The 12,108-nt window shown below is 43.9% G+C and overlaps 1 protein-coding gene across 1 annotated transcript in view; it reads right to left on the minus strand.

Annotated features, from left to right (window-relative positions):
• The window catches only part of ZMAT3 (zinc finger matrin-type 3), a 29,205-nt gene extending 24,195 nt beyond the window's left edge, over nt 1-5,010 (minus strand). Inside the window, exon 1 of the mRNA XM_081087684.1 lies at nt 4,093-5,010. Within this exon, the coding sequence (XP_080943810.1) occupies nt 4,093-4,362 (270 nt within the window). The 5' untranslated portion in view covers nt 4,363-5,010. The remainder of the gene's footprint in view (nt 1-4,092) is intronic.
• Nucleotides 5,011-12,108: the final 7,098 nt, after the last annotated feature.

Raw genomic sequence — 12,108 nt, forward strand, 5'->3', positions numbered from 1 at the left:
TGTATACTACTAGTATGCTTTGAATATCCCTTAATTTACTGTTGTAATTACACATTATCTTCCTACATTTTTGACCTTTTAACCTTTGCACTAGCTTTAGTGTTGGTTGATCAAGTGCTTTTATTATGTGTGGGCCTTTGTTAGTGAGAATTCTTTTTTTTGTGATATTTTCTTATTCATATTTTTTTTTTTCTGCTTCTTAAAAGAACTAGTCAGAAATGAAGAATACAACAACTGAAATGAAGTATACATTAGATGGAATCAACAGCCGATTAGAAGGCGCAGAGGATCAAATCAGATATTTGGAAGACAAGATAGCAGAAAACATCCAATAAGAAGAAAAGAGCCGAAACCGGTTTGGCTCAGTGGATAGAGCGTCGGCCTGCGGACGGAGGGGTCCCAGGTTCGATTCCGGTCAAGGGCATGTACCTTGGTTGTGGGCACATCCCCAGTGGGAGATGTGCAGGAGGCAGCTGATCGATGTTTCTCTCTCGTCGATGTTTCTGGCTCTCTATCCCTCTTCCTTCCTCTCTGTAAAAAATCAATAAAATGTATTTAAAAAAAAAAAAAAAAAGAAGAAGAAGAAGAAAAGAAAAAAGAATCCAAAAAATGAAGATACTTTATGTGACCTCTGGGACACCATCAAGTGTAACAACATTCAAATCAAAGGGGTACCAGAGGAGAATAGAGACAACAAGAAATTGAAATCTTATTTTTAAAAATAATGACAGAAAACTTCCCTGATTTGGTAAAGGAAATAGACACAAAAGTCCAGGAAGCACAGAGTGTCCCAAACAAGAAACTCAAAGAGGTCCACACCAAGACACACTATAAATAAAATGTCAACGTTTAAAGACAAAGAGAGAATCCTAAGGGCAGCAAAAAGAAAATACTCTTAGTAATACTTTAAGCAATAAAAAAAAGAAAAGAAAAGAAAAGCAGTTAGTTACCTACAAGGGAGCTCTCAGGAGACTGTCAACTGATTTCTCAGCAGCAACTTTACAGGACAGAAGGGATTGGCACAAAATATTCAAAGTGATGAAAAGCAAGGACCTACAACCAAAATTACTCTTCCCACCAAAACTATCATTTAGAATCAAAGCACAGATTAACAGCTTCCCAGACAAGAAAAAGCTGAAGGAGTTCATCACCACCAAACCAGTATTACAAGAAATGTTAAACGGGACCTTTAAGAATCACTGCCAGTTTGTCATACCCTTTGTGTAGCCTTTGACGCATCTTTCCAGCTAACATTTCTATGCTTTCCTTCTATGTTGATTCACCCATGCTCTGTTTAATATTCTGATTCTCTTTGATCCACATTCTCTCATCTTGAGCATTTCTGTCTTGTTGAAATCCAGATCTCACTTCTAAGATTAGCTTTCTTCTCTGCTCTCCTAATGAAATTCCTCTGTACTTTTATATATTAACTGCTTGCGCCTTGTCTCTCTAAAAAATATTTCCCTCTTTAAGAAATACCAATAACATTGGTTTCTTTTAAATCTTTGCTTCTACACTCTTAGAAACATGCTAGTATTACACCCAAACTTTTCATTTTCTATTAGATTCTACTTTCTTAAGACCCACTTGCTACTTCTTTACTCTATGTTAACTCTAGTTCTTGGCTGCTTACATTGTCCCCTGTGATAGTCTGATCTTTCTCTTCCAACTTTTCTACTTAATAATTCTGATTATTGAGAAATTTACCAAAATTATACTTCCTTTTTCTTACGTTTTCTAATTTATGTATTCACTGTATGACTGACTGAGCTGCAATTACATATAATCACTAATGTTGTCAACTAAAAAGTTCAGAGCACACTACACAAATATAGACTAAATTTAAAAAAAACTGATTAAATGCTGATTCTGTTTATCAACTTTAAACCTTATAATTCAATAACCCTGCTCAAACTGAACTCTCTCTATGCATAACCAGAAGCATCCATTACTGTCTACAGAGATACAAAATGATATTAGGAGGGGGGAAAAGGCAGGAGGTATAGGTATAATCCATGCACACAGGTTAAATTACACACTGTCCAAGAGTTTTCCCTCATAAAAGTGAACAAGTCTTCTTTAAAGACTTGGGTTTTGCTTCCAAGTTAATGATTTAGTAGGGACTTTTACAGCTAAAATTCAGAAGTTTAAAACCCAGGTTTGATTTTTCAAAGTAAGTCTTAGGCTCTAAAACTGAACATTCCCCCAGAATGAATGAAGAGGAAAACTAACACTGAATTTTAGGTTTTAGATGGATCATCCTAACAGACTCCACTTGAATGATAAAACAGGCAAAGGAAGACCCTGTATCAAATCAAGGTGGTGGGAATTGGTACACAGAGGGAATGAGAGTGGGGATTGGGGCAAGGGGGAAAAATCCTATATAATAAAACCCTAATATGCAAATCGACCTAACGGTGGAACGACCGGTCGCTATGACGCGCACTGACCACCAGGAGGCAGATGCTCAACACAGGAGCTGCCCCCTAGTGGTCAGTGCGCTAGAAGCCGGGCTCACAGCTGGTGAGTGCAGTGGCGGTGGCGGGAGCCTCTCCCACCTCCACGGCAACGCTAAGGACCCCTTGGAGGACATCCCCAGAGGGGTCCCGGACTGCGAGAGGGTGTAGGCAGGGCTGAGGGACTTCCCCCCATCCCGGTGCATGAATGTTGTGCACTGGGCCTCTATTATAATAATAAAACCAGAAGATGCCTTTATGAACCAATGATGACATGTGCCGAGATCTGAGAAATCTAATTTACTCAACACTCTGCACCTGAGGGAAAAACAAACCCAAACAAAAATAACTCCAGGGAAGCAACATATTATACCTGAGAAAACAACACACCATCAAAACAGTGATGCAGTCACAAGGTGACACAATCATCAGTCTTTAGGATCAAAACAAAACGAAGTAAACGAAACAGAGTAAAAAAACTTGAAGCTGGAAAAAGTTATAGTGGCACGACAGGAAAAAAATGCCTGTGTAAGTCATCTTTCTACCAGATGGACTTATTACTGCAAATATTCATGGAGAGAACAAACAGTCAAATCAGTGATGGCCCAGAAGACATCTTTCCATTCAGTGGCATTTGGCCTCAATTGCCTCAGGTCTCTTTTCTCCAATAAAGGAAATTGTATTATTTTAAACAGGTAACAATCTAGAATAGAAAGAGATATTGTAACCTGTGTTTCTAGCCTAAATTTAATTTTCTATTTGTCCTTTAAAACCGTCTTTTCCACTAGCTATGCTACACGGAGGTGAAAGCTTTAAGTCTTAGAAATGATTATCAGTTCACACTGACAGGCTAAAGGAAATCAGAGTATGCTTCTTATAAATGAAGGGTGAGGCTCAATACTCAAACGTCATTTTATCCTCACTACAGATGATACCTGTGTTGTCCTCAGCCGGGATAGGATTTATAAGAAGAGTCAGGGGTTAAAAGGGAAAAGCATACGATTCATAGAGATAAGCTTGAACCAATGCAAATTGTACTAGCTGGAAGGGAGTCTTTATAAGACGAATTCTTCCAAGCAATTTTGACACTAAATTGAGTTTGGTACATCATGTAACACTGTGCTCGGCAAACCGCGGCTCGCGAGCCACATGCGGCTCTTTGGCCCCTGGAGTGTGGCTCTTCCACAAAATACCACGTGTGGGCGCGCACATACAGTGCGATTAAAACTTCGTGGCCCGTGCGCAGAAGTCGGTATTTTGTGGAAGAGCCGGTATTTTGTGGAAGAGCCACACTCAAGGGGCCAAAGAGCCGCATGTGCCTCACGAGCCGCAGTTTGCCAACCACTGATAACAAATACTTGTTGTCCCTGGGATCACAGGTTTGTTCACCAACAGAGATGGCATGGTGCACATTCACTTACAACAGGTAAGCTATCAAACACCACACCGCTACGTATAGGAGGCTAAGGCCCCATTTTATGAAAAAACTATGCTTTCTTTCAAAGTGGGAACGTTATACTTTTAGTCAAACAAGCTAATACTTAGTTGTTCACTAAGCCACCTTGATTAACTCTGAAGTGGGCACAGCCCTCAAATGCTTGCCCACTGAATGCCGGATTTTCTTTTCTTCCCTTACCTGATAATGCGCCTGGGCTTGCTGCGCTGAGTTCAAGGTGACATTGCAGAGTTTGCAGTAAAGGGGCTTACACAGATCCTCCAGGGTAGGGTCCTGCTCCCCTGCCTTTGGTAACTCTTCTTCCCCTGCCAGCGGTAAGGAAGCCTCCTGCACGAAAGGCCTCTGCGGTGGATGCTGCAAGGTCCCTGTAGACCTGGCGGCCACTGACATAGGAGGAGAGGATGAGGGCCGCTTAGGCAGAGGCAGCCCGGCGTGTTGCAAGAGGATCATTGGGTAGAAAAGCCTTGGGCATAATCCGATGCGCGCGCAGAGAAGTTACGTCTCCAAACCTGAAGCAAAAGCAAAAAGCATACTCACTTAAAAACGTGACATCAGCACTAGGACACGTAAAGGACCACACCACCTGACCCCTTCCTCTACTTCTCTGACCCTTCTCCGGGACTTGGCCTCATCTAGCAGACTTCCCTTCTGTTAGTCCCCACTGACACAATGCTCTTCCACTGAAAACAGGTTTATAGATCTGGCTTTGCTTTGCTTGGCACAGCGCCAACTCCGGTCCCTCTGGCCCTTGAACATTAATAGCACTGCATCCATGACTAATTAAATCTAAAAATCACATGGCTGATATGGACATCAAAGGTCACCTAGTCCAGACCCCTTCCCTCAGGCACACTTACACTTAAACACTCTTGATAATCATGCATTGACAAAATTCCACCAGCGAAGAACCTGAGCAAATGTCTACTTTCCATCCAAACTGGTCTTTCATCCAAATTACATATAAAAGAAATTATGAAATAAAGAGTCCTTAACACATCTCTAGAACTAGCTAAAATATCAAGGAACTCTAAGAATAACTCGGAATTACCATGTGACAAAAATAAATAAAAGTGTACCTTCTGGGGGGAAAAATGTACCTTCTGATCAACTACTAATACTTGAAGAGTTGAGCCAATGATTCCTCGCAGCAGAGGTTGCAGACAGCCTGTAGGGCATGCAGCCACAGATATGCTCTGCTTGGAATATACACTGTTTTGTTTTGCTTTCATTTTTTAAAATGAATTAGCCATCAACAAATCAAGATACTCATGGCTTCTCTCTCTTGTTTTTTCTTTTTTTCTTTTTCTTTTTTTTTTTTTTTTTTTTGAGAGGAATGGAGAGGGAGAGAGAAACATTGATGTGAGGGAGGAACATCGGTGGATTGCCACCCAATGGCCCCCAAGAAGGATTAAACCCACAACCTGGGGGTGTGCCCTGACTGGGAATCCAACCCACCACCCTACGGTGCACAAGATGACGCTCCAATCAACTGTGAGCCGCACTGGTTAGGGCAGTGGCTTCTTTTGATAAAAGGACAATTTGGCAACACTTGGCACATGGTCCTACCTGGGCAACAGCTACTTAGTGCCGAAAGTGTAGTGTCCCTGGCAGCCACGCCTGCCTTCTCCAGGCCACCTCAGCCCCCACTCAGCCTGCTGCCGGTACTCCTGTTACTTGCCTGCTTCTGTAGGCCCTTGAATTTAGGACCTCACTTCATATAGCCTTAGACTATATTCATGAATCCCCTCTGAGAATAGTTTCTCTCCCTCTATAGGTAAATTACCTGCACAAAATAATGCATCAAGTAAAGGTGCAATGAAGTAACGGATCACACTACCACAGCCCCAATATAATTCCAGTTCCCCAGTCTTTCCGTTTTCTTTTCCCCTTCTTATTAAATGACTGATAGACTCTATTCTGTTTCCCTCAGTAAAGGCTCAATATGTTCCAATCCCTCTTCCATTTTATCCATGATTTCTCTTGCCTCCTACCCAGATGGCACCTTCTAATCCTGAGTATCTCAAAATAAACTACAGTATACACTTTGAGTTTCCATGATTCTAACCCAAATTAAAAATCTCTATTTCAAAATTCACTATTCCTTCCACTCTCTCATTATTATTAAAAATCTCCTTTCTTGGAATATGGCTAATTTAAACTGCTGAAATTTGCCAGCTGCAATAGAAATGTGTACATTTTATGACAATGACAGATCTACGAAAATTAACTAAGTTTCGAAAAGTTAAAAAGTCTCCATTAGCGTGTTTAATAAGTATGCACATGTGGAAACTGCAATCAAGTAACAACCTTTTACTAAAGTCAGGGTCTTGGAGGAGCAAAGAATATCAATGCAATGGGGAAAGAATGTACCTAGGAGCGAAGCACATAAATTATTAGTCATAGTATTTAACAATATTTCTCATTAATCATAACATTTAAAAAAAACAATAATGTTATTTTATTCTTAAGCAGAAATATGCTGTCCATATCTCTGGGAACATAAAGAAAGGCAATACAGCCCTGACTGGTTTTGTTCAGTGGATACAGTGTCAGCCCACAGACTGAAGGGTCCCCGGGTTCGATTCTGGTCAAGGGCATGTACCTTGGCTGCAAGCTCAATCCCCAGCCCCCGCCTGGGTGCCTGCAGGAGGCAATCAATCGATGTCTTTCTGACATCGGTGTTTCTCTCAGTCTCTCCCCCTCCCTCCCATTCTCTCTACAAATAATCAATGGAAAAATATCCTCGGGTAAGGATTAGCAAAAAAAAGAAAAGCAATATAGATTTAGAACACTTAAAAAGTCAGGTTCTCTAGAATCATATTATCCCTCTTAATGAAATCAAGGAAAGACATTCAGAAAGCAAAGATAAGATATATGGGCATTTTTAAAAGGAAAACTAAGGAGACAAAGACCTCTTTTTCAGAAAGGTTAGCTACCTAATTATAATTCATGATGTTAAAAGACTGCACACACATACTGCGTGAACAGAGACACGGTAACACCAAATTGCCACAAACAAGTTGCCAGTTCAGAAGAGAAATGGTGAAGGAGGGTGTCAAAACATCTGGATAAAAAAAAATCAGCAAAATAAACAGAAAAGCAAATGCTATCAATTGTTTAGACATGCCTGGACTAGTTTTATGGAAGCTCACGCCCACTTGAGGAAATTTGGGCACAAGTCTCCCCTAGTTGCCTACAGATTTCCATCAAAGGCCCTTCTCAAAGCACAGAAGTACAAGAGACCTGTTTCCAGAGCTGATAAAATCTCCCGAATTAAATGCTCACCAAGTATACTAGCAGACTTACCCATTCTCGCATTTTATCTTTATAAGGTTTAAAGAATAGCTATTATTTAACCAAAATTATTCCTTGTAATAGTCAACAATCAAAATGATAATGTCAACTTCCAAACAGAATGCATGACAATTACATCAAGTGTTACTACAATGGCAAATGAAAATTAGCATAAAGTATAAATCTAAAAGAAATACAATCAAGCCTTCGGTGAAAGCATGAATGGTGGGTTACAGAGAGACCAAAGCGATGTGACTCAGATCCATTAACCTACTGCATGCGATTAAAAGAAACCAACTTGATGGCTGATGTAAATAAAATATTCCTCAGATCATAAAAGCCATTCAATGTGACGCTTCAGGTGGCATAAATGAAGGATTTATGGTAGTTAATGTCCCGGTTTGGAAGGGGGTATAGGGACAATAAAGAAAATCAAAGCTTCCCGGTGGACCCAGTTTACAGAAGGGGAATGAATGATCATATAATAGTTCTCATGATTGGACTGGGGCCTACTCTTCACAGACTGTTTCACAGCTAACCACTTTATTGTTTGGAGAAAGCTGCGGAGGCAAGACCACAGTATAAAGGAACAGGTTCCTGGCACCTCCGCAAACTAGGAAAGTCTCTAATTGGGAATTCTGGATACGAGGGAAAGGCGGTGAGCATTCTTTGGAGGTCAGCAGAACGCAGCCAGGGCTGGGAGAGAAACAGAAAAATAATCAGCGGAGGCAAGGTACATCCTATGAGGAAGCCTCACAAGAACGCAAGAACCTGGGGGAGAAGAGGCCTTGGTGGACTGGCGGACGCTCGCCAGTCTCAGCAGTGACGGTGCCTCATCCTAGGGCCCCGTTGGCATATTTGAGGCAAAGCTACATATGCCTCAGCATCGCCCCCATAGACCTTCCATCCCCACCGTGCATGCAGGCACCCGAGCGCGCACACACGCACCTCGATCCCTTAAGGATGCCATCACGAAAGATGGAATCCCGGTCTCCCACGAGGCGGGGGCCGGCGCGAGAGCCAGGCGGCTGCACGCCCCGCTCGTCCAAACAGAGCACGTGAGAGGCTCAAAAACAACCCGATAAATAAACGCAGCGCACGCCTCTCCCGCGGCGGGCAGGTGGAGAGCCCGCAGCCCGCAGGACCCCGAGTGCCCCGGCTCCCGGGGTCGCCCGGATTGCCCGCACTCACCGGAACCCGCCGGACGCGCCGGGAGTCTGGGCGCCGCGTCCGCCCGGGTCGCCCGCCGCCGTCTCCCCTGCGCGCCCGGCCGGTCAGGCTCAACCCCGCCTCCCGCGGCGCAACTTTCCCAGCTGGCCCCGCCGAGCCCTCTCCGCAGCTGGGGGCTGACTCAAAAGTCAGTCCAACCGGACCCACAGGGAAACAGCTGCAGGAAGTGACTGCGGAACCGGGAGGCGGCGGAGGAGGAGACTGAAGGCGCCGGCCCGGCGTCGCCACTGCGCATGTGCCTGGCGGAGCACGGCGGCGGCGGCGGCGGCGGCGGCCGCGGCTCCAGACACCGAGGCGCGCGGGGTGAGAGGTGGACCGGTGCACCGGGAGCTCTGGGCGGGGACGGCGAACCAAGGCGGGAGTCAGAGGAGCATGCCCCACCGTCGGTCTCAGCGAACAGGTCCTGAGCGATGCTCATCATAGACCCTGGAAAGTTGGTTCAGACCAGAAGCCCGGGCACAGCTTTTGCACCGTTCATCTACTGTCATTGAGATGCTAAGCGCTTTCGTTCCAGCTGCGCCCTCAGTCTGGGGGCCGCGGGCTAAAGCTGCCAAAGGTCCAGGACCCTTTAAACTACAACAACAAAACCTTTAAACTGCACGTCTCCCCAGGATGGAGGAGGAGGAGCGTGGCTGCGGACTCAGTGGTCCCAATCACACATGAGCGCGCGCGCACACACACACACACACACACACACACACACACACACACACACTTGCCCTATCCCCTACACTAGCATGGGCAAGAAATAGGAAGACTTTCTCCTGACCCCTGGAGCCTAGTCTGCAAGACAGGAAAAACCAGTAAGAGATTGGCTAACGCTAGAATGTCACATGTTCTCATAGTCAACTTTGACGCCTTCAGGATTGATACTGAGAGATAAGCTGAGGAAATTCTAGCTCTAAAATTCTAATAATTTGTAAATTATCCCATAGGAAGATTTGCTGGGGGAGGGAGGGGGGGAGAGGGTTATTGTGGTAAAATGTAATTCACCATTATCATTTTAAGTGTATAGTTCAGTGTCGGTAAGTATGTTTACTTCTTTGGGTGCTTATTTTTTAATCGTTAGTAAAAATGTCAAGGAGATCTAAGTATAGCAAGAAAGACCCTAGTAATAGACAAACTACTGCAGGAAATGAAGGCTGTTTCTTTGGCTGAAACACCCCATCCTGTACGACTACCCACAAACCAGATTGACTTTTCCAGAAATGACTTCATAACACAGTGAGTGTTTAGCAACCATACACACCCAGCTAGTGTCCACAGGCCATTTGGGGAGAGTAATCCATCGTGCCTAGATAAAAAACAAGATTTTTCTCAACTGATTCTCCAACTGTTTATATATACAGACTTTATGTATCAAAATTAAAAATGGCCACATTGTTTAAAAAAATAAATAAATGCAGCTCAGCTGGCATGGCTCAGTGGTTGAGCGCCAACCTATGAACCAGGAGGTCATGGTGCGATTTCCAGGGGGGACATGCCCAGGTTGCTGGCTCAATCCCCAGTGGGGCGTGTGGGAGGCAACCGATCAATGATTCTCTCGTCATTGCTGTTTCTATCTCTCCCTCTCCATTCCTCTCAAAAATCAATGAAAATATATTTTTTTAAAAATAAAAATAAATAAATGCTGTTGAAATCTACTCTCCTACCCTTTTTCTGTCTTTAGCCACTTCACAGTCCACACTCTTTAACTAGGACCATAAATGGGCTTGCCTTTCCAACCTGACCTCCCATCAGTCTCTTAGACATTGAACAGAACAGTCACATTTACTTATGGGGCTGCATCCACGCCAGTCACTTACCTGCCTTTGTGAGTTAGATCCATCTGCAGCAAAAGGCTCTCCCCCAATCCCTGCATTTTCAAATCCCACCTATTTTCCTAGATGATGATTCATCTGCCCTATAAACTCCTGCACTGTAAGAAGGATACATGTCTTAGAGTTTTCAAATTTTATCTTTCATTGTTTTATGCCATTTTGTATGTTACTATAAAAATCTGAAATATTAACTGAGCCACCCCACCTGATAGCTCTGCATGCACACACATACACATTTCCATGTCCTCTACCCCTAATCTTTTCCTCCGCCCAGAGAGCTAGGGCATGTCCTCCCCTTCCTCGGGGAGAAAGAAGAATGCAGTTCTCAAAGGTTTGTTTAGTAGATATATGAAGCTCATGGCAGTGACAGCAGTTCATAAGTCAGACATTTTGGTTTGGGATATCTGACTTCATGAGTTTAGCTCCAAAAGAGCTGAAAGAAAAAAGAAATTAGACCACAAACAATATATTAGTTCATTTTGCTGTAAAAGCAAACAACTCTAAAATCTCAATGGCTTATGGCCATGAAGGTTTATTTCTTGCTTGGATCCCATGCTATGGGGCAGCTCATGGGTCTTCTTATTCCAGGTCCAAGACTGAAGAAGCAGACGCTATATGTGACTTGACAATTCTCATGGCAGATGGGAAGAGCCAGAGAACTGTGGGAAATGTGAGGACTGCAAGATGCTTCTCCAATGTGTCATGGCATGCCCACTCAAATCCCACACACCAAAGCCTTTCATATGGTCAAACCCCAAGTCAATGGAGAACTCTACTGCCTCTGTCATCAAATCACATAACAGTGAGCTTGGATTATAATGTTTCTTACAGGGTGGTGATGGCAGTGGTAGGGTTAATTGTAAAACAATAATGTAATCTGCCACAAACACAGGAGAACCAATTTTCTCACTCTAGAGGTATTGGCATGTATCCCCAAGAAGAGCCTTGTACCTCCCCCATCTCCAGTCCCTGGGATTAGCTTCTTTTGAAAGAACCTAGGGAGATAGAAATTTTAGAACCCCATATGTTTTTAAGATTTGAAGACAGAGTCCAGCTAATGAGGCTCAGTGGTTGAGCATTGACCCATGCACCAAGAGGTCAAGGTTTGATTCTTGGTCAGGGCACATGCCCGGGTTTCAGGCTCCATCCCCAGTAGGGGATGTACAGAAGGCAACTGATTGATGTTTCTCTCTCATCAATGTTTCTATCTCTCCCTCTCCCTGCCTCTCTAAAAAATCAATAAAAATAAAAAATCTGAAGACAGAGATCTAAGCTCTATCCCTAGGGTGACTAGGGAATCAGAAAAGCAACCAAGGTCCTAAGGTTTCTCTCTAATAAGCTAACAGAGAATAGAATCTATATATATAAAAGCCTAAGCGACTGTTACGACCAGACGACCAGCCGGTAGCTATGACACACACTGACCACCAGGGAGCAGATGCTCAACGCATGAGCTGCCCCCTGGTGGTCAGTGCTCTTTCACAGCCAACCTCCTACAGCTGGCCAGCCTCCCTCGGTCCCTTCCCCCTGCTGGCCGGCCAACCTTGACTGGCCCCCATCGCCAGCCAGGCCAAGGGACCCCACCCATGCATGAATTCGTGCACCGGGCCTCTAGTGTTTACATAAAATATTTGGGCATGAAGAGCCAGAGGAATATGCCCAAACCTGTCCAAGATTTAGTATTTATGGCATTAAAGACCATTCAAAGGGGCTGAGAGAGGACTATAGAGGGTTGAAAGGCCTAGACATCAGAATAAGGAAGGACAGAGCTGAGTACATAGGTCAGTGATCCAAACACAATGGAAAATTGAATGTTAACTTCCAAGGCCAAAGCCAAGGGTGTTTGCATCTG

Source organism: Myotis nattereri, assembly GCF_964212035.1.
Source record: "Myotis nattereri genome assembly, chromosome: 3".
In the NCBI taxonomy this organism is placed as follows: Eukaryota; Metazoa; Chordata; class Mammalia; order Chiroptera; family Vespertilionidae; genus Myotis; species Myotis nattereri.